Raw genomic sequence first — 21,596 nt, 5'->3', positions numbered from 1 at the left:
TAAGCTACAGAAATAGTTATAATTTAACATGTTCATAGATTCACTTATTAACACTGTTATCGCTAGTCTTCTCGATAGGTTTAAACATGTGCGTACCGCCATCTCATTATCTGGCATACCGTGTTTCTGCTTGTTTTATTACTCTTAAAAAAAAAAATGTGCATTCTTTCTTAATTGCCACAGAAATGTCTTTTGAAATGCCTGTAACTATTATCGTGGCATATTAACCCTGTCTGTCAAGCTTTTGCACAACAAAAATAAAGAATTAAAAAAAAAAAAAATAAAACAGCCGAGTGACTAACAGTTGTAACTGCTCGGCAGGCCACCCCATGGTAACTGTGCTTCGAGTAGGCAAAGGCAAAGTGAGAATCAGTGAAAACATATATTAAAATAAACATATTTAAAATAACAGGCTAATAATGAAGGCGTCTACACTGGCAGAGCATAGACTTCTATGGTAGTATAGTGGGATTCAGACTAGGGCTAGGCTAAACAAAAAGGATACGGCATGCTATTAATATTCAGGCTAATTTTCGCTGTAAAAACATGTTATAACATTAACAACATTCGTCTGTCTCAGGGAGGTCAGGCTTGAAAATATTGCGGGACATAGTCCTCTATGACTGTATAGATGTGGTGGCGGGACAGCTGTCCAGGCCTCCGTGCGGCAGTGAGAGTTGGTGAAAGTCAGCCTACACCTGTATTTGGCACCGGCAGGGCATATACCGAAAAGTCCCATAGGGCCTTGGCGTCGCGGATCATGGATGCTGCAGGGATTTCTTCAGTGCCTCCTGGTCCTGCAAAAATACGTGGGCCATGGTGTCAAAGTTTGCGTCCCAGTCAGGAGATTCCCAGGGGCTGGGGTGTTTTTCCGGCGTGTCAGGCGGTGTCCACGCTGTACCTCCGATTGGTCGTCGATAGTGTTCAGTGGAGGCTTGTTCGTTGGAGTAGAGCTCGCCGGTCGTCAAGCATGCTGAATCACGGCAGGGTACGTTAGGGCCACCGCCAGGGGAGGTCTGTGGAGTCCATGAAACTAATAACTAGGAAATAACAATTGGGCAATAGTTCAATGGCATATTGAGCTGCCTTCCGAGAATGCGTTAATTACAGTAAAACTTTGTTTGCGACAATGCTGATCGTTACTGGTTTTTGATATACTGAACCTTGTACACTGTGATATATGTACTAACCTGTCAGTCAAAAAGAAATAATTGAAAAAAATAAATAATGAACTTAATTATGTTAACTCTTTAATCTGTTTATATCATGATATATTTGTTATGTTATTTGTCATCGATGGGTTATAAAATAAATAGTTTATTTGTTCTGTATGATCTAACAACATTGCACCGTGTATTACAATTTATCTGATTTTAGTAAATTAGAAATGGGCATTTATGTTTTCTCTCCTGCCAGTATCAAGCTACTCAAGAATAAATGTCTGATGAATGTGTATTTATCCCCTTGTGTTAGACTCTCACACATGAGATCGGACACATGTTCGGGATTCATCACTGTCAGTGGTTACGGTGCGTCATGCAAGGGTCTAACCATCTGGAAGAATCGGACCGTCGCCCTCTTGACCTCTGCCCCGTATGTCTTCGCAAACTGCAGAGTGCCATCGGATTCAAAATAGCCGACAGATACCAGGTGAGACAAGCTGCCATTTAATATCCATGGGACGCACAAAAAAGTCACGTTCAGTAAGCTGATATTGTGCCATTTCCTTCCCCTCATGCGTTCCAAGTTGAATAAGACCATAACGCTGGTGAGAATACACTAGTTAACCCCTTAAGGATACAACTTCTGGAATAAAAGGGAATCATGACGGAATATTTCCGTCATGTGTCCTTAAGGGGTTAAAATGAGCCATTCCACTTTCTCCATCAACCCATAGGCCCAGCAGAGCTAACATGGTACTTTGGGTGCCCAAATAACTGCACTGCAGAATGGTTCCCTCAATAAGTTAATATTAGAGAATGTTGTATAAAGGAAGTGACGGGGTGTCAAATAGAATACGGATATTTTCTACAATGCTACCCGCGCAATGATCCGTGCAATGTTGTGTAGTTTACGATGTGATACTATGATATCACAGACTCCATTGGGTGATTCTGGACACCTTTATGTGGATTTGAGGAGGCCAGACGTGCTTCCACCGACCATCCTTGTGTTGTATGTGCCCCGGTGTGCCTGTGCTGGGCATGTGTTTTATCCCCGAAGTTCGTAACCAGCTCATGCAGGCGGAGCTAAGATCACCTGCTTGATCAATAGAGTGTGTCAGTAGCTTTACATGTGCGTGATGGCATGATTGTACGTGAGCGACACGCGCTTGTTCTCTTCTAGTTAGAATGCCATCCTCAAAGCTCTAAAAATCACAGCTCTGCTCTGGGTGTAGAAAGGGGGAATATATGCATGCGCGTGCACTTAATGGCACCCGTGACGTAGACATTTTATCCAGTGTATAAGATGCCTCCACTTATGACGTGGTCGGGGAAAATCATGTAACTTTGTATCCATGGTTTTGCTATGACATCCCTGATACAATGCCCTCGGGTGAATTGAGTGATCTAGATGTCATGAAGTGTACAGCAGCTGTCATCTTGGTCATTCTTACACAAATACAATCTATATTCACACACGTTGCATTAATACACCCTATATTCACACACACGTTGCATAAATACACCCTATATTCACACACGTTGCATAAATACACCCTATATTCACACACACGTTGAATTAATACACCCTATATTCACACACACGTTGCATAAATACACCCTATATTCACACACGTTGCATTAATACACCCTATATTCACACACACATTGCATTAATACACCCTATATTCACACACACATTGCATAAATACACCCTATATTCACACACATTGCATAAATACACCCTATATTCACACACGTTGCATTAATACACCCTATATTCACACACACGTTGCATAAATACACCCTATATTCACACACATTGCATAAATACACCCTATATTCACACACGTTGCATAAATACACCCTATATTCACACACGTTGCATAAATACACCCTATATTCACACACACGTTGCATACATACACCCTATATTCACACACACGTTGCATAAATACACCCTATATTCACACACATTGCCACGTAATATAAATACACCCCATATTCACACATGTTGCCACGTAATATAAATACACCCCATATTTACATCCACTGCCATTCTACACAAATACAAACTCACATTCACACATGTTACCATGCTACACAAATACATTGTTATGTTCACACACAATGCCATGCTACACAAATACACCGTTACATTCACACACAATGCCATGCTACACAAATACACCGATATATTCACACACAATGCCATGCTACACAAATACATTGTTATGTTCACACACAATGCCAAGCTACACAAATACATTGTTACACTCACACACAATGCCATCCTACACAAATACTCAGTGACGTTCACACACAATGCTATCCTACACAAATACACAGTGACATTCACACACAATGCCGTGCTACACAAATACACAGTGACATTCACACACAATGCCATGCTACACAAATACACAGTGACGTTCACACACAATGCCATCCTACACAAATACACTGTTACGTTCGCACATAATGCCGTGCTACACAAATACACTGTTACGTTCACACACAATGCCGTGCTACACAAATACACTGTTACGTTCACACACAATGCCGTGCTACACAAATACATTGTTATGTTCACACACAATGCCATGCTACACAAATACACCGTTACATTCACACACAATGCCATGCTACACGAATACACTGATATATTCACACACAATGCCATGCTACACAAATACATTGTTATGTTTACACACAATGCCATGCTACACAAATACATTGTTACACTCACACACAATTCCATCCTACACAAATACACAGTGACATTCACACACAATGCCGTGCTACACAAATACACAGTGACATTCACACACAATGCTGTGCTACACAAATACACTGTTACGTTCACACACAATGCCATGCTACACAAATACATTGTTACACTCACACACAATTCCATCCTACACAAATACACAGTGACATTCACACACAATGCCGTGCTACACAAATACACAGTGACATTCACACACAATGCCGTGATACACAAATACATTGTTACATTCACACACAATGCCATGCTACACAAATACATTGTTACATTCACACATGCTGCCACACTACATAGAGTGAAGAGGGCATTTCAGAGGGTGATTGTAGCTCGTATTGCCTGGATGCATTTTTATTCCCAGGTAGTCCTAGAGAGTAATGTGCGTTCATTTAAATATTCATAAAACGGATTTGGTTATTGAAGCTGTTTGCTTTTTCTACTCATGTTTTATGTATCATTTCAGGCTTTGCTCCTGTAGCCCCATGTAGCCAGAGCGCAGCTAAGCGGAAAAAGGCCTTGACAGGGGTTAGGAGGCGGGCTTAGGAGGAAGTAAGCAAGGGTTGGATTATGGGTAAGTAGGATGGGCTATTTAAATGAGCAGCCATCTTAGGTGAGTCATTCTAACTTTCTACCCGGTTGAGTTTGTGTTCACCTCGGTGTGCGCGGACTTTGCTCGGTTGGAATTTTCTTTGTCTCCTCTGCAGGACCAATGGACGACGTGGAGCGATTGCTGGAGGGGATCAGGTCGGCGGCACGGCATCAGGGTGCGGACTGGCTACGGGCACAGCTCGGCCCTGCCCTGGCGGAGGCGGCGGATCGGGACGGCGATGGCGGGAGACCGGTCAGGGCCCGGAGGCCCCCGAGGAGGCTGAGCCCGGGCATGGGGCCCGGTGAAGTTGTCCCCGGTAACAGTGGGGTTCCGGTTGCGACCGGCAGCAGGCCCGGGAGCCGCGTGGTCGAGGCCTTGCCTCCCCGCGTGCGGACGGAGCCTCGGACGAGCGCTCGGAGGCAGAAGGATTTCGTGGACGGGGGCGCTGCTGCTGTCGGGTCGGAAGTGGCCGGGCGGCCCCCTGGCGTTGCAAGACCCACGGAGGGGAGGTCCGGGCGGGCTTCCCCCCCATCGGAGAGTACCGAGGATGACGAGGCCGGAGCCAGGAGACCGCATGACCGGCCTGGGAGGCAGCAGGCAAGTGCAGGGGGCTCCGGCCGGGGCCCTCTTGGCGGGAAGGTTGTTAAGGGGAGCTCTGCCACGGAGAGAGGCGGGAGTAGGCCAGTGGGGGGTGCCCAGGCCTTAGTCCCAAGGGGGGAGGGTCCCGGGGCCCCTAAGCGCAAACGTAGGTCAAAAGGTGTGAGTTCCAGGGGCGGGGGGGGGGGTCTCGAGAGGTGGCCGGGTCAGATAGCGGGTCCCCCGTAAGGGTGGCAGGTAGGTCCGGGCTGTCGGGGTCTAGTCAGAAAGGGGGTAGGGGTAAAGGGGCGGGGGGAATAGGCGTAGGAAAAGGGGTTATGGAGGTGGCCAGTCGGAAGAAGGCAGGAGGTCGGGGACCGGGATCCTCGGTAGAGGTCGGGCGGCGGGGGGGCCCGGATTCTGAGAGTGGTAGCGTTAGTCCTTCACCCGTTAGGTCGCAGGGGTCCCGGGAGGCGCGGGGGAGGTCGGGTCGGCACTGCTCCCCCTCGGACAGCTCGGCAGGGGAATGTGCGGCAGCCCCTAGGTATGGTCGGCAGGGGCGGCCTACTAGTAGAGACGGGAGGAGTCGTAGCCCCAGGGGGTCCAGGGTGCCACGTGGTGGTAGAGGTCAGCGGGAGGCTTCGGTGCAGAGCAGGCGCTCCCGGGGTCGTGACGGGAGGGGTATTGATGTCCGTTACACCCTACCCAGGACTTCTTCTCCTTGTCCTAGGTCTCGGAGCCGTTCCGCCTCCTCGCAGGCTGGGCACCGGGTGGGCTCCCCGGTCGGCGAGACAGCGGCGGAAGTTCCTCTTCCTGGATGTCGGGCGATCCGCAATGCAGCCCCCGCCGTCCCGGTTTCAGGGGGCTTGGCCGGTGAGTCCAGTGGGTCACTACACTCTACCGCATTAATTACTACACTTCAGGCACTACTCCACTCATTGGGGGCGGGGGGTGACACTAGCGGCATCGGTCAGGTGTGGGCTCCGGGCGTTGGGGCTGCGGGCTCTCGGGGTGGGAACTCCACAGGGCCTAGTTCGGGCGGGGATATGGTGTTGCCGCAGGAAGTAGGGGAGCTTGGGAGCGAGAGGGCTGAGTTGACAGGGGGCATTCCCGACGCGGCTAGACAGCACGCGTATGTGTCATTTGCGGGCCCGTTGGGGGTCCATTTGAAGCAGGAAGTAAAGGATAAAATATGGAAGGGGGAGTTTTGTGAGATCTTCTCCCTCCTCCCCTTGGAGGACTTTATAGACCTCAAGGAGGAGGATAAGAAGGACGAGAAGATGGAGGAGGAGGAGAAAAGGAAGCGGTATCGCAAGATTCCGAAATCCTTCGGGAATTGGCTGAGGGCCTTTTGCGTACTGGCTAGCGTGCTCGGCGAGAAATCGCCGGGGTTATGCTCCTCGCTGTTTTGTTATTTGGATGGCATTTGGGATGCGTACCGGACTTACGGAGGGTTGGCGTGGTGGCGGTACGATGAGTAGTTTAGGCAGCGGCTGGCGGCTAACCCGGGTATGCGGTGGGACCAAATGGCCCTGCCGCTCTGGATGAAGTTAATGATGGCGCAAAAGGCGCAGCCCTTTCAGAACTCGGCCGGCGCTAGGGGGCAGTCCGCCTCGTCGGCCGCCTTACCAAAGGGCTTATGTTGGCTCTATAATGAGGGCCAATGCAAATGGGGGACCGCCTGTCGCTTCAAGCACGAGTGCTCCGGCTGCGGAGGCGCTCATGGGCTCAACCGCTGCTTCAAGAAAGGGAAGTCTGGTGGCGCCGGTGCGGCGGCCGCGGCCGGTGGAGGGGGAGCATCCGCTTCCCCTGGGCTTAACCCCGGTGAGACTAAGCGCGATGGAGCCATGGCTAAGCCGCTACGTTAACAGGGCGGACGCCGCTGTGCTCCGGGCGGGTTTTGAGAAAGGGTTTTTCATTCCGTTTCAGGAGCGGGAGGGGGGATCGGGAAGGCTGCGCAACCTGAAGTCTGTGGCTGACTTCCCGGACGTGGTTAGGGAGAAGCTGGGCAAGGAAGTCGGGCTCGGCCGCATGGCGGGCCCATTCACAGTGCCTCCGCTGGGAGGCCTGCGGATTTCCCCACTCGGGGTGGTTCCCAAAAAGGAGCCGGGTAAATTTAGGCTCATTCATCATCTCTCGTACCCTAAGGGAGAGTCGGTGAATGACGGTATTCATAAGGACTTGTGCTCGGTGTCTTATGCGTCTTTCGACCGGGCGGTCGATTTGGTCCGGAGGGCCGGGCGTGGGGCTCTGATGGCGAAGGTGGATATTGAGGCCGCGTTTCGACTGCTGCCGGTCCACCGGGACTGTCATCACCTGCTGGGGTGTTTCTTCGAAGGGGACTACTTCGTGGACTTGTGCCTGCCCATGGGTTGTTCCATCTCGTGCTCCTATTTTGAGAAATTTAGCACTTTTCTCGAATGGGTGGTAAGGGTGGAAGCAGGGAATCGTTTTATTGTTCACTATTTAGATGATTTTCTGTGCGTGGGGCCGGCTGATTCCTTGGAATGCCTGCGCCTACTGCGGACGGTTGAGTGGGTGGCGGGCCACTTCGGGGTTCCGCTGGCGGCGGAAAAAACTGAAGGCCCGACCACGTGTCTGAGTTTCCTGGGTCTGGAGATTGACTCTGGGTTGGGTGAATGCAGGCTGCCTCGAGATAAGCTGGACAGGCTTCGAGGGGCGGTGGCCGCTGTAGCAGGGGCGCGCAAGGTTACTCTGCGGCAGCTCCAGTCTTTGATTGGGCTGCTCAATTTTGCGTGTCGGGTAATCCCGATGGGACGGGTTTTCAGTCGCAGCCTGTCGGCTGCTACTGCGGGGGTTCGGTCTCCGCACCATTTCATCAGGGTGTCGGCGGCCATGAAGGAGGATTTGGGCATTTGGGATGCCTTCTTGCAGGATTTTAATGGGACGGTGTTGTTCAGGCAGGAGGGCCAGTCATCGGCCGAGCTTGAACTTTTCACGGATGCTTCGGGCAGTGTGGGTTTCGGGGCATATTTTGGGGGCTGTTGGTGTGCGGAGAGGTGGCCGGACTCTTGGGGTTCGAGCCCTCTTATGCGCAACTTGGCTTTCCTTGAGTTATTCCCGTTGGTAGTTGCGATGGCACTATGGGGCGACAAGCTGCGTAATCGGAAAGTGGTCTTTTTCTCAGATAACATGGCGGTGGTTCACGCGGTGAATCGTCAGTCTGCGGCCTCGAGGCCGGTGGTTAGGCTGCTTAGGCGATTGGTGTTGCTGTGTATGTCTCGGAATGTTGTTTTTCGCGCGCGGCATGTTCCCGGTTATTTGAATGAGGTGGCTGACGCTCTGTCTCGCTTTCAGTGGTCCCGATTCTGGCTGGTGGCGCCGGGGGCTTCGAAGGACGGGCAGGCTTGCCCGGACGAGATTTGGCAGCTGGGAACATCCTGCTTGGAGGACTTGTGAAGGCTTCTCTGGCACCGGCCACTTGGGCCTCGTACAGTAAGGTTTGGGGCCTGTGGGAGCGGTCGCTGGACGGGCTGGCCATGGACAGCGGGGAGGCCCTGCGGGATGCTTTCCTGTGGTATACTTGTCAGTTGCTGGCGAAAAGGGCGTCGCCTGCCATGGTGGACAGGTCCATGGCGGCGATGGCGTTTTGGTTCAGATGGCATGGGAAGGAGGACTTTACTAAGACCTTCATTATCAGGCAGGCCCTGAAGGGATATCGCAAGGGACGCAGGTCGCCGGATACCAGGCGCCCGGTGTCAGTCCGACTACTGGGGGATTTGGTGGGTTTGTTGCCCGAACTCTGTTTCGATGGGTTCGAGGCTTCTCTGTTTAAGGTGGCGTTCATTTTGGCGTTTTTTGGGGCATTTCGAATTGGGGAATTGGTAAGCACTAATAAGATGGTGCAAGGGGGCTTGCAATTTTCAGGGGTTCGTGTCTTAGATGGGAAGGTGGTGGTGCACCTTGGCAGGTCCAAAACGGATGTCCGCGGTGTGGGCCGGGACGTGGCACTGGGGGCCTTGCCGGGCTCGGCTTTGTGCCCGTTGGCTGCTACGACAGAGTACCTGGCGCGGAGGCCAGTGATGGGGGGTTCCCTGTTGGTGCATGCCGACGGATCCTCCCTCTCCCGGTTTCAGTTCACGAAAGTTTTTCGGTTGGGCTTGGGGAAGTTAGGGCTTCATGCTGAAAGATTTGGAACACACTCGTTCCGTATTGGGGCTGCCACGGAGGCGGCTCGATTGGGATTGGGGGACGAGGTGGTGAAACGGATCGGGAGGTGGGAATCAGTAAGATTCCGTTCCTATGTCCGATTGGGTCTGTTGGAATAATACATTTGGGGACCGTTTTATGCAAAAAAAAAAAACAAAAAAAAAAACTGTATATATGTTGGGGTTGAGCGATTTGTACCTGGCTGTACTGTAACGGTTCTCTGTGTTATTTGGGCTGGGGTGGGGGTCTCTGTCGGACTTCCCTCATCATTTGTTTTTTCCCCCCAGGGCGTGAGGCATGGATCGTGGGCCATTCGTTTGTCTTCTGGGCCGAGAGGAGGGCCGCAGCTCGAGCGCAGGGCCAGCAGCTGGGTTTTCCGAGGGGCCAGTTGGCAGTTCGCTGGTTTGGGTATCGGGGTTTCTGCTGGGGGGATGTTTGTGGTAAACTGTTTGGGATGCTGGCGGCGGGATACGCGCCAGACTTACTGGTCTTGCATATTGGGGGTAATGACCTGGGTCTTACGCCGCAACGGCGGCTGGTGAAGTGGATGAAGCAGGACATCAATAAGTTGAGGGGCCTGCTTCCGGGGGTCATGTTGGTTTGGTCGGAGATTGTCCCGAGGCGCCGGTGGCGGCACGCTCGGGATCCGTTAGCTATGGATAGGTGCAGGAAGAAGGTGAATAGCTTGATGGCAAGCTTTGTGCGGAAGGTTGGGGGCGTGGTAGTAAGGCACTCTGAGCTGGAGGAAGGGTTGCCAGGATACTACCGCTCGGATGGTGTTCACCTCTCGGAGGTTGGTTTGGACCTGCTCAACTTGGGTTGGCAGGATGGTATCCGGATGGCTCTGTTTCTTCGGGGTGGCGGAGCTCAGACAGCTTAAGGGGTCAAGGTCTGAGCTTCTGGCGGGACGGGGAGCCGAAGGAGAGAAAATAGGCTCCCCTGGATGAACGTGAGGTGGAATAACAGATTGTGGTCATCGGTGGTTGAGAGGTTTCGAGTCCTGGAGGTGACTCAGAACCTGGTGGGGCAGGGGTATCCGGGTATACCCCTGCCGTGGTTAATGGTTGGTTGGTACTTTGGAATGTTGGTGTATGTGATAAATATGTTATAAATATGTATAGGTGTTATTATATGGGGGTCATTGCCTTTTGTATGGTAGCCGAAGGAACAGGATGCCAGGGGGCGGAGTATGGGGGGCAATGACCCATGTTTAATATGTTAATTTATTATTGTTATTATTATTATTATTATTATTATTATTATTATTATTATTATAATTATTGGTTAATAAAGCTGTGGACAAATTTCCCCATAATACTTAGTGTCTGTGTGTTATTGGGTTAGGTTATGGGGGTGGTTTGTCCTGGATTCCGACTGCCCAAATGGCGACTATACACCTGTCATGTAGCCCCATGTAGCCAGAGCGCAGCTAAGCGGAAAAAGGCCTTGACAGGGGTTAGGAGGCGGGCTTAGGAGGAAGTAAGCAAGGGTTGGATTATGGGTAAGTAGGATGGGCTATTTAAATGAGCAGCCATCTTAGGTGAGTCATTCTAACTTTCTACCCGGTTGAGTTTGTCCCACCCACCCTCCCTTTGTTTGTTATGTGTTTATTTAACCCGTTTCTTTCACAGCGGCGGGACGGGGAGCCGAAGGAGAGAAAATAGGCTCCCCTGGATGAACGTGAGGTGGAATAACAGATTGTGGTCATCGGTGGTTGAGAGGTTTCGAGTCCTGGAGGTGACTCAGAACCTGGTGGGGCAGGGGTATCCGGGTATACCCCTGCCGTGGTTAATGGTTGGTTGGTACTTTGGAATGTTGGTGTATGTGATAAATATGTTATAAATATGTATAGGTGTTATTATATGGGGGTCATTGCCTTTTGTATGGTAGCCGAAGGAACAGGATGCCAGGGGGCGGAGTATGGGGGGCAATGACCCATGTTTAATATGTTAATTTATTATTGTTATTATTATTATTATTATTATTATTATTATTATAATTATTGGTTAATAAAGCTGTGGACAAATTTCCCCATAATACTTAGTGTCTGTGTGTTATTGGGTTAGGTTATGGGGGTGGTTTGTCCTGGATTCCGACTGCCCAAATGGCGACTATACACCTGTCAAGTGGATTCTGGAAATGGAGAATACATTTGCCTTTGGAGCATGCGATCAGGAGCAGCCAAGCAGTCCCACGCTTGTCGATGTGTTTAAGGATCACAGAGAGTGGCTAAAGATGTGTATAAACGTTCTAGGTGTGGGACCCGGACACTGACTCCTGGCTGGGCTCTATATTGAAGCTAAGGACTGATCATCAAAGATTAATAGAGCAACATATGTTCCTCATTCTCTGACACGTGTACATGATATGTATGAGCCAACGAGCGAATCAGACACCTGCTGAATCACGTGCGTGGTGTGCCAGTGGGCGCCATCCTCTCTGCACGTGTTTTCACTTATTGGAAAGTCGGACGCAAAGCCTGAAAATTCAGCTGCCTTTTGTTTTCTTTCTTGCGTGACCTTTCAACAAACAGCTATCCAGGTGTACAAACAGAATTTCAATATTAATCCTGCACCGTCACAGTCTGTGCTTGTGCGCAGTTGCTGGCAGAGCGGAATGGTCACAAGCTTTTTAAAGATCAAAACAAAAGATATCTGAACAAAATCGAGATGTTTTGGGGGATCGTAATTATTGATAAAGATTTATAAGAAAAGTAATTCACAGCCTCCATGATCAATGGTGGCGTGACTGTAATCTTAGTTTTGAGCGACATGTCAACCTCGGAGTCACATGGTTAAAGAGACAGGAAAATTACTGGAGCAACTTGTTTGCATGTCGCCAGGCTGGATAACACTTTAATTATGGTTGCTAGGGACTGCCTCCCCCTGTTTTAGTTTTAATGCAAGGGAGAATGTTAATCTCTTAAATACATCTAAGCAGCGAATTTCGAATGTATGTGGTTTTTCCTCTGTTGTTGGGTCCATGAACCTCCGGGTGATCTTATTCCGTCTGTGCTAGAGCAATTTAACCCCTGATTGTTCACATTCTGTCTCTCTGTTACAGGAAAGTATCGGTATGGTTTTACCTAAACGTAGACTTAGATCACGTTTATAACTGAAGATAGCACTGGGAGTAGTGGAGGTAATGTTTAAATAGTGATTTGGGACAAATTTGTTTTGTTTATAGTAGTTACCATATGAACCAAATAATGAACAAATACAGTAGGTACACTTTTTTTTATGAATGGGGTGTTAGTGATTGGTTTAGAGCGTCAGCTTATCGCTCAAAGCGATCAGCGGCGTCCCTGTCCAGCCATGGCTATGTTTCCTGAATCAGAATTGGAGTAAGTGAATTTGGACGGTTACAAGGACTAATGATGCTTAAAGCAGGCTTCCCCAAACTCCGGCCCTCCAGATGTTGCTGAACTACAACTCCCATGATTCTATGAATGAAATAGATAGGCTGAGAATCATGGGAGTTGTAGTTCAGCAACATCTGGAGGGCCAGAGTTTGGGAGAGCCTGGCTTAGGCTCTCCACAGAAAAATGTGACTTCCCCCTGCACCCATAGACCTGCCCCTTCTCAGTTGCATTGATAATATAGAACTTGATCTTGACAATGTTAAATGTCAATTCTGTCCAATTTAGATGGCAGTGATAGGCTGAGAATTCTGGCTTAACCCGCCCGTGGCGCTCACTGCCCTCAACGTTGGACAAAATGGACATTAATAATCTGAAGCTGTAAATTCTGCATTATCATTGCGGCCGTGAAATGGGCAAGGAGAACTTTTTTTTTTTTTGTCAAATCACTCCCAAGTGGTATAGTGACATATAGCTGCAGGGAGTTTTGCAAAGCACTTGTGATAAGCCACTGGGTACAGGGACAAAATGACAGTCAGAGTAAGTCGTTACAACATAGGATGTGACAGCACTGTAGGTTACTGTCTTTGGAGTCTTCATTTACTGACGGTAAGTGACACCAGTAACAATGTTATAAAGAGATTGATAGAAAGCAAATGGCAAACTGTGGTTTATTGATAAATAAATATATAATTCACATTCACAACAAATTAATGACTGTTGTAGCACAGCGTAGAATTCAGTGATATTAAGACGATTCTCTAAGAACACAGGATTGTGTGAGGCTATCAGCAGCGATTACACCAAACCGTGCAACACATATATGGTGCTCATCTCTCACTTATCCACTGACCCCTGACATCATCTATGTATTTGTATTATTTATAAAAGTATGCACCTTCTTTATACCTTGTTTTATCTCATCTACTCCGCCGTAGCCCCTCTTTTCACAAGTATCTCAACCACGAGCCTTATTTAATGTATCCACTTTTTATCTCGCAACTTCTTCATCAAGATTAACTCATATCTCAAGACTTACCTTAGCTCCTGCTATCTCATTTCCACTACATTCCTCCCCCTACCCCCCCAAAAATATCTCTTCAGCTTCCCCATAATGCCCATTTGACTTTAGACAACCTTTTAGAACAAAACACTTTGATACATATCTTTACTTCCATAGATTGCACCAGTGATTTTCTCATTTTGTGGCAGATAGCCTCTCCTCCTGTGCCATGGTGGTAAAACTCACATGCAAACATTACTATGAACATAAATAGTTTATATAAATTGCTGAAATGGCTCAAAGATCAGCAGCCAGATCGGTCCAGCAGCCTACTGCAGTCATGTCCTGGCATTCTGGTAGGGCAGTAAATTTCTGCCTCCCACATACTATCTGTGCCATTACCACATTGGGCACTGCCAAGTCCATTTGGGTTCAGAATATTGTAGACAATCAGAAGTAAACAGCAGTTTTGAGTTACCACCAGCCATAGTCAACAAGCCTCCATAGATAGCGATGATGACTATTTGTTAAATACATCAGCTGGTCAAACCTAGTATCCATCTGCCCCTTTTTTTTTTTTCAATTTATATTTTTTATTGAGTTATCATGAATAAAGCATAACTTTTCCATTTTATGTATAGTTAGCATGAGTAAAGCAGGCATAAACTATTGCATTTTTTATATAATGATGAATCGTTTTGATCTTTTAACTGCCACTATCATAGGGCCTATAGTGAGGGAAATTCCTGTGGTGGTCTGACCTTGGCTGTGAGTCCCTGATAGACCACTTTAAGAACTGGTCTACTGTCAAGTTTCAGCTTGGCCTTGGTGCATACTGATCTCTGGGCTCTAGGGCTGGGTGGATCACTGCCTGGGAATGGGGGTGTGAGATGAAGTCCGTGTATCAGCGCCAGGAGGTATTCCCCCCCCCTAGTGGCCTGGTCGGCCTCTGTGCTGTGCTGGTGCCGGTCTCTTTTCTGCCGGTTCGATGTTGCTTGGAGGGTGTGCCTGTCAGAGTTTGAGGATGCATGTCCAAGTGTTAATATAGCTCCTCGGGGTCATCTGCCGATGTCAGAGTATGGAGCATGTCACCAGCTGTTACCTCCAGGGTCCCTTCCACTCCCCAGCGGTATTTTAAAGAGCAGTCTCTTAGTTTCTTTGCCACCGGTGCCAATTTAAGTTTTTTCCACTAGCACAGGCAACGGAATGTCGCCATAAACTGCCACTTTGCTTCCCTCAAAGGTTATGTTCCCCTGCGTTCTTGAGAAGGTCATGATCACGTTCCTGACAACTACATCACGTGTTACCGCTATGACGTCTCTGAGGGTTCCCTCAGGTGCTGCTGGGGATTTTCGGACTCTGAACGCCGAGGTAATTAGTGGCGGGGTAGACCCCCCTCTGATTCCTAGTGTGTCTATGAGGCATTGTGTATAGTGTAGCAGCTTCTCTGTGTCAATCTCCTCTGGGATTCCCCTGAGGCGTATGTTTCTACGTCTGTGGTGCATTTCCAGCATTGTTACTGTGCGGTTCAACCTCTGCACTTGCGAGGCCAGGCCCTCCATTTGTGTCCTAGTCTCCTGCATTTGGCCGTCCCTGGTCGTCTCTTTCGCCTCTATAGCTCTGACTTTATTGTGGACTAACCCCACCTCCCATCTGCCCCTTTTGAACACTCATGTCTGGGTTCTCTGAGAAAGTCACCCTGTGTGCCACATAAATCATAGTTTTACTGCATGTGCCCATTCCACAGTGGGTATAAAAGCCTGCAAACTCTACGTAATACATTGACATTGCAGGTCCAGAGAGGAGAACAATTGATTTCTCACATAAATTTTAAATCTCAGCCTTAATAATGCTCTCTTTGCAGTTTATTAGATTGGATGTACCAAGTGTAAACCCTATCCCGGTGATTAACGTATCCCAAAGTGAAAACCAATTAACAAGTAATTTGCACCTTTTGACGAGTGTTCATGTAGCCCATCGTGGACCAGTCCCAGCGGTGAATATCCTCTGCAATTTGAATGCGAAAATGATTGGGGAATATTGCAGAGTTGATAATTGAAACATGTACCTGTATATCTGTCATCTGAGGTGATTTAAAGGGATACTATAATCACCAAAACAACTATAGCTTAATAAAGCCGTTTTGGTGTATAGATCGTGGCTCTGGAGTCTCACTGTTCAATTATCTGCCATTTAGGAGTTAAATCACTTTTGTTTCTGTTTATGCAGCCCTAGCCACACCTCCCCTTGATGTGACTGACACTGTCTGCATTGAAAAATAGTTTAATTTTCAATCAGATGTTAACTAACTATAAATGTTTTTATAATCTTATCTGTATATTGAACTTTAATCACACACAGGAGTCTCCTGCAAGGTCTAGCAAGCTATTAACAGTGCATGAGCTAAGATAGTAAAAGTTAAACAGAATTTGCAGTAAAGGAAGTGTGAACATTAGATCTCACTTCACAGGAAGTGTCTAGGAAGGCTGTGTAAGTCACATGCAGGGAGGTGTGACTAGGCCTGCATACACAAAGTTATTTAATTCCTAAATGGCAGAGAATTAAGCAGTAAGCATGATCTGTACATGATAACTGCTTCATTAAGCTAAAGTTGTTTTGGTGACTATAGTGTCCCTTTAATGCAGGCCATGATATAAAGGTGTCAGAACACACAGTGCATCACAGATTTCTGCATATGGTGCTGCATAGACGCAGACTGGTCAGGGTACCCAAATGACTCCTGTCCTTCTCCGAAAGCGCCTTCAATGAGGACGTAAACGTCAGAACTGGACCAGGGAGCAATGGAAAAGGTTGCCTGGTCTGATGAATCACCTTTTCTATTAGATCAGGTGGATGGCCGGGTGCATGTGCGTTGTTTATCTGGGGAAGAGAAGTCAGTTAGATACACAGTGAGAAGAAGGCAGGTCGGCGGAGGCAATGTTATGCTTCGGGCAGTTTTCTGCTGGGAAACCTTGGATCCTGGCAATCATGTGGATGTTACTTTGACACGTACCACCTACCTAGAGATTGTTGAAGACTACATACACTCCTTCATGGCAATGGTGTTCCCTGAAGGCAGGGCTAAAATTAGAATTATGTGGGTTAAAAAAAATATATACCGGTATATAATATATCGTCACTTATATAGCGCCAACAGATTCCGTTGCACTTTATTAAAAACACAGACTAAAGAGAGAACACTGTTTTTAAAAATAAAGCTGTATGGGTATTATCACAGGTCAGAGCAGAGCACCCACGATTGTAATGCAGTAAAATAAAAACTACAATTAAATGTGACAATTCAAAAAATGTATCCAACCTGGATGAAACAAGTTACAAAATCTCCAAATAATGAGCAAAAGCCCTTACTAGTATCACTCACTAAAGGAAAGGGCTGCTCAGCTAAATAGTGAAAAATATGTAAAAAACAACAACATGTAAAATCACACCACTGCTATGGACATATAAAATCACCCTATATAACAATGAATAGTAATCAGTAGCACTAGCATTCAAGCAAGCAGCAAGAAAATGTAAAGGTATCCACAGGTCCAAAAGATGTTGATGGCTTGGTAACTGCAGCAAAGGGTGGTCCAGAATTCAAGTGTCCAGTGATCATTCTCGACCCCTCGCACCGGACAGGATACACAAACTGGTTCAGTGAATGATGGTGCCTGTGTAAGCACAAACCACCGAGTAGCATAGTGCCGGATCGGGGGAGCAAAAAAGGCTGCGACTGCCTTAAAGGAACAGATTGATAAGTCTGTGTGCAAATCAACACCGGACCAAAGTCTACGCGTTTCGTCTCTATATGAGACTTTCTCAAGACAAAGGTCCATGCCTACTAGTGTGTCTTAAACACCCATATGGAATAATATACAGATTCAAATAAAACCAGACATGGAGTGTATCTTATGCACTGCTAAAATTGTTCAGGAATTGTTTGAGGAACATGAAAAAGATCTCATGGGCGGGGCCGGACCGCCGAGCTGGACGGTCGCAAGACAGACCAGCTCCAGCAAAAACTAAGCCATTCAGCCACAAAACTACGAATTTTATAAAAAATACCTGCCAGCAACTGCGGCCCTCGACGGGAAGAGTGCACTGAACCCAGGGTGAGGCTTGCTCAACGAGTATTAGTCCCCTGGTGGAGAAATCTTCAATGCTGAAATTGAGGCCTACTCCGGCAGTGAGTGGAGCGGACGGCCGCCGCCCCGCTATCCTGCCGAACAATGTCCAGCCTGGGGCTTACACCCTCGAGGAACCGGCTCTGTTCCCCCACCTCTGGACCGGCGGGGGTGATCCCGGTCCTCACCCTGAAGCCCCGAGCACTACGACTGAGACTAAGGCCTAGCAGCACTACCAGATGCAGACTCTAAGATGGCGGAGACCGCACGGCTTACCCCAAGATCTGAATGAAAGATGCCCACCCCACAAACGCCGCAACCAATGCGGTTCAGCAGCACCAAAGGATCAGACACCCACAAAATCCAGCCGCACGCACGCACGCATCCTGGCACCCTAACGGGACACCTACCTCGGGTGACTCTCTTCAAGTTCCCGGCTCCGGTAAGGGGATGGAACAGCAACTAGCGGCGGGAAAAGGGGCACAGCAGCCCAAGCCAGTTCTTGCCTGAACAGCAGGGAACATCAGCCCCCACTCCGCACCACGCCACCCTCTAGACACACCGGGGTCTAGGTCCAGCGAGCCGGATGCCGCACATCACTCCGTGCAGCACCTGTCAACCAGCCCCGCAGCAGCCGCAACACAGGCAGACCACCGGACAACAGCGCGAACAAGCTGAATCCACAGAGGGCATGAATTAACCAGTCACAAGGGGACTTTCTAAATATGACCTAACTAGTCTTTACCTGCCCCAGTATAACTATGGAAATGATGAAATACTACCTGTCTTAATGTTCTAGCCTTACTACTTGCATTCATATGTAGCTATAGGGGTCTAAGGGGTGATGCTATATCTCTCATATCTAAGCATGTACCTAGCTAAACTGAATATACTGCCTGCATGTAACCTTATCTTGCGCCTAATTTACCAAAAAATGTGCAATGCCTAGCAACTACCCTATTTTTTATACAAGCCAAGCAGCTCAAGGACTGCCGTTGGGGTACCTGGAGCCAGTTTGTACTTTTTTTTTTACCTGCACAGCAAAAATAAAGATTTAAATAAAAAGAAAAAAAAAAAGATCTCAATCCGATCTGAGCATCTATGGGATGTACCGGAACAACACCACCTGCCCGTAAAGGCCCCACATCACAATCTGCAGGACTTAAAGGGACACTACAGGTTCCCAGACCAATTAGGCTCATTTAAGTGGTCTGGGTGCAGTGTCTAAGGTATCTTAACCCTGCAGTGTTTTTTTTTTTTTTTAAATAAACTTCAATAATTACCCACCAGGATTAACTCCACCTCTAGACAGGCAGCGAGGGAGGGGGGCACTAGAGGAAGCTATATTATCAGGAAAACTACTTTGTTTCCCTGCTGCCAATGTCTTGGTGCCAGATACCACAGGACACATTCAGGGGTCCATGCCTCGTTGCCCCAGAGCAAAAGACGACCCACACGATGTTAGGCAGGTGGTTTTACTGCTATGCTTTGGTTTCCGATACTCTGGCCTTATATATAAAAATTCACTTTGAATTCTCACTTTACTGAATAACCCTAATAGTTTCAGGTATATCCAGATCATTCGATTTCCTAACTTTTTTTTTCCTTTTTTTTTGTATTTGTCATCGTTTTACAAAGTTTTACATGGCAAGCCTGTTTGGGCAGGGCCCTCTTCACCTGCCGTTTCTAGATATTAAACAGTTTTATTAGAATTCATTTTGTCTTGTTTTACTGTTACATAATATTTCGAATTTAAATTAAACTCCCTATATGTTCTATTGTGGGATAAAACTGGTGTGCCAGTGTTTTGCTGCCCTGGTTCCAATTTTTTTTCCAGATTTTGGTTGTTCTACTACCAATGCCTTGCCAGACACCAAAATGGCTGCCGAGGAATCTCCTGTCCCCGCCCATTGCAGCATCTGATCAGGAAGCCAATAGGATGCTTCCAGAGACAAAGATGGCCGCTGCCAGCACCACATGACACAGCTCACGGGGTCACCATAGTAACAGAGGGGGTGTGCCCTGGATAGTAGGCCGAAGAGAACAATGCCTGAGTACAAGGGGTTGTCCTGGGCGTGAGAGCTGGGAAAGGCCGAGGATTTGAGGCCCTCGGAGCATGCCTGGAGAGGAGGCCCAGGTAGGAGGCCTGTGTGCTGCTCTATATGATGACATGTTGCATGCCTTGCAGACAGTGACTGCTTTGTACTCCCATGTGGGTGGTGGGATCTCAGACAGCAATGCCTATCATCCCTGCAGCTCTAACAGACCCTGTAACCCAGGGGTCCTCAAACTGCGGCCCTCCAGATGTTGCTGGACTACAACTCCCATGATTCTTTGAATTACATAGCTAGCCAGAGAATCATGGGGGTTTTAGTTCAGCAACATCTGGGGGCCCGGAGTTTGAGGACCCTTGCTGTAACCCATCATCCCTCCACATCACGTGACATGATCAACCCAGGAGGGATGTGATGGGTTAAATCTTGTAGGTGACCTCAGGAAAATCAACTGAAATGGGAAAAACTGCAAATTCATCCCATGTTATTGGGTCTCTCTGTAACAGAGGGGCACCGTCTGGGCTTGGTATTTATTTTGCCAGGACCCTGACAGGTCATAAGTCTTATTTTATGGAGGTTTCCAAAAAATAAATAAGGAACTGCACTCAATCCCATCACTCTGAGCCAGGGTGTAACCGAACCAGGTCCCAGATATTATATGCACAAAATATAAAGAGGTTCAGGCACTCCAAGCTTCCGAATGGCAATTTATTAAAATCCAAAGAGGAGCGGTTGTGGAGCTGTACTTACCTTGAGCTGCTCCTCCTCTACGCCATCTTTTTGCCGCCATCATTGTTTGGCTCCTGGTGATCCCGTAAGACCGTGAAATCTTCCATAGATAATCTTGCGCATGTGCAATAAGGTGCTATAGGCATGTATTTTGCATCGAGCAAGACGATGCCTGTAGGCCTCCAAACAGTCCAGATTACAGTGGGACAGTCCCTATTTTAGGTCCAGTCTTAACTTTTTGGAACACCAGGGAACTGTCCCCATAAAGTGAAGAGTGAGCGCATTACTAGATACCCCCGTGCTACCCTCAGGGCACTAGGACCATGAAGAGAGTGTTGAAATAGTGATTAGCACAGGTTGGTGTGCGTTAATGCCAGGCTGACCTGCCTATTCTTTGGGTGGACCGTCTCCATTTCCAGATATGTCAAACTGGCAGCTGATTTGAAATGTCAGGGTAAATTCTCTGTGCTGTTGTGGTTATAGTGCTTGGGAGTGTTCCTTTAATGGGGTAGGGTTATTATATTTTAGGTCTACACCAGCTAAAAATGTGATTTCTTTATTTGACCTCTTTTCACCCTCAGGAGCAGGTTACATACAGGTTTGCATCTTGTGTGTGTGTGTGTGTGTAACCCATCATCCCTGCAGTGCAAAGCTATAAAACCTTCATATAGCAAACGACATTTCCTATAACGTCAGAAGTTCTTAATATTCACACAACAACCACATTTCTCATCAGCCCTGCAGTACCCAGGGGCCAACCTCCGCGAAACAAACTACATCACCCATAATTCTTGACGCACTCAGGGCTCTAACTTCACTTAATGGAACATATTACAAGTCACCCTTGCAGCACACCAACACCGAATGAAACCACATCACCCATTATCCGGGAAAGCCTAAAGGGATTATTCTAACATAATGAGCGTATATAAAGGGAATGTGATCTTTAGACTAAAAGGGCATTATGTTAATATTTCAAATGGGATTGTTTTAGACTGACCTGTTGATTGCAAATGCCTAGATTGGGATCTTACCTTCACAT

The 21,596-nt window shown here is 47.8% G+C and overlaps 3 protein-coding genes across 3 annotated transcripts in view; all 3 read left to right on the top strand.

Annotated features, from left to right (window-relative positions):
• Positions 1 to 15,703, top strand: part of AMZ2 (archaelysin family metallopeptidase 2) — a 42,791-nt gene extending 27,088 nt beyond the window's left edge. Inside the window, exons 6-8 of the mRNA XM_063456631.1 lie at positions 1,474 to 1,650; positions 14,887 to 15,015; positions 15,509 to 15,703. Coding sequence (XP_063312701.1) covers positions 1,474 to 1,650; positions 14,887 to 15,015; positions 15,509 to 15,703 — 501 coding nt within the window. The remainder of the gene's footprint in view (positions 1 to 1,473; positions 1,651 to 14,886; positions 15,016 to 15,508) is intronic.
• GNA13 (G protein subunit alpha 13) overlaps positions 1 to 21,596 on the top strand; it is a 598,177-nt gene that overhangs the window by 89,769 nt on the left and 486,812 nt on the right. The window lies entirely within an intron of this gene.
• Positions 19,743 to 21,596, top strand: part of ARSG (arylsulfatase G) — a 114,673-nt gene continuing 112,819 nt past the window's right edge. The window contains exon 1 of the mRNA XM_063456102.1: positions 19,743 to 19,908. The gene's annotated coding sequence lies outside the window, so the exon portion shown is untranslated. The remainder of the gene's footprint in view (positions 19,909 to 21,596) is intronic.

This window comes from Pelobates fuscus, chromosome 5, assembly GCF_036172605.1.
Source record: "Pelobates fuscus isolate aPelFus1 chromosome 5, aPelFus1.pri, whole genome shotgun sequence".
Lineage (NCBI taxonomy): Eukaryota > Metazoa > Chordata > Amphibia > Anura > Pelobatidae > Pelobates > Pelobates fuscus.
This window is presented reverse-complemented; position numbering and strand designations above follow the sequence as displayed.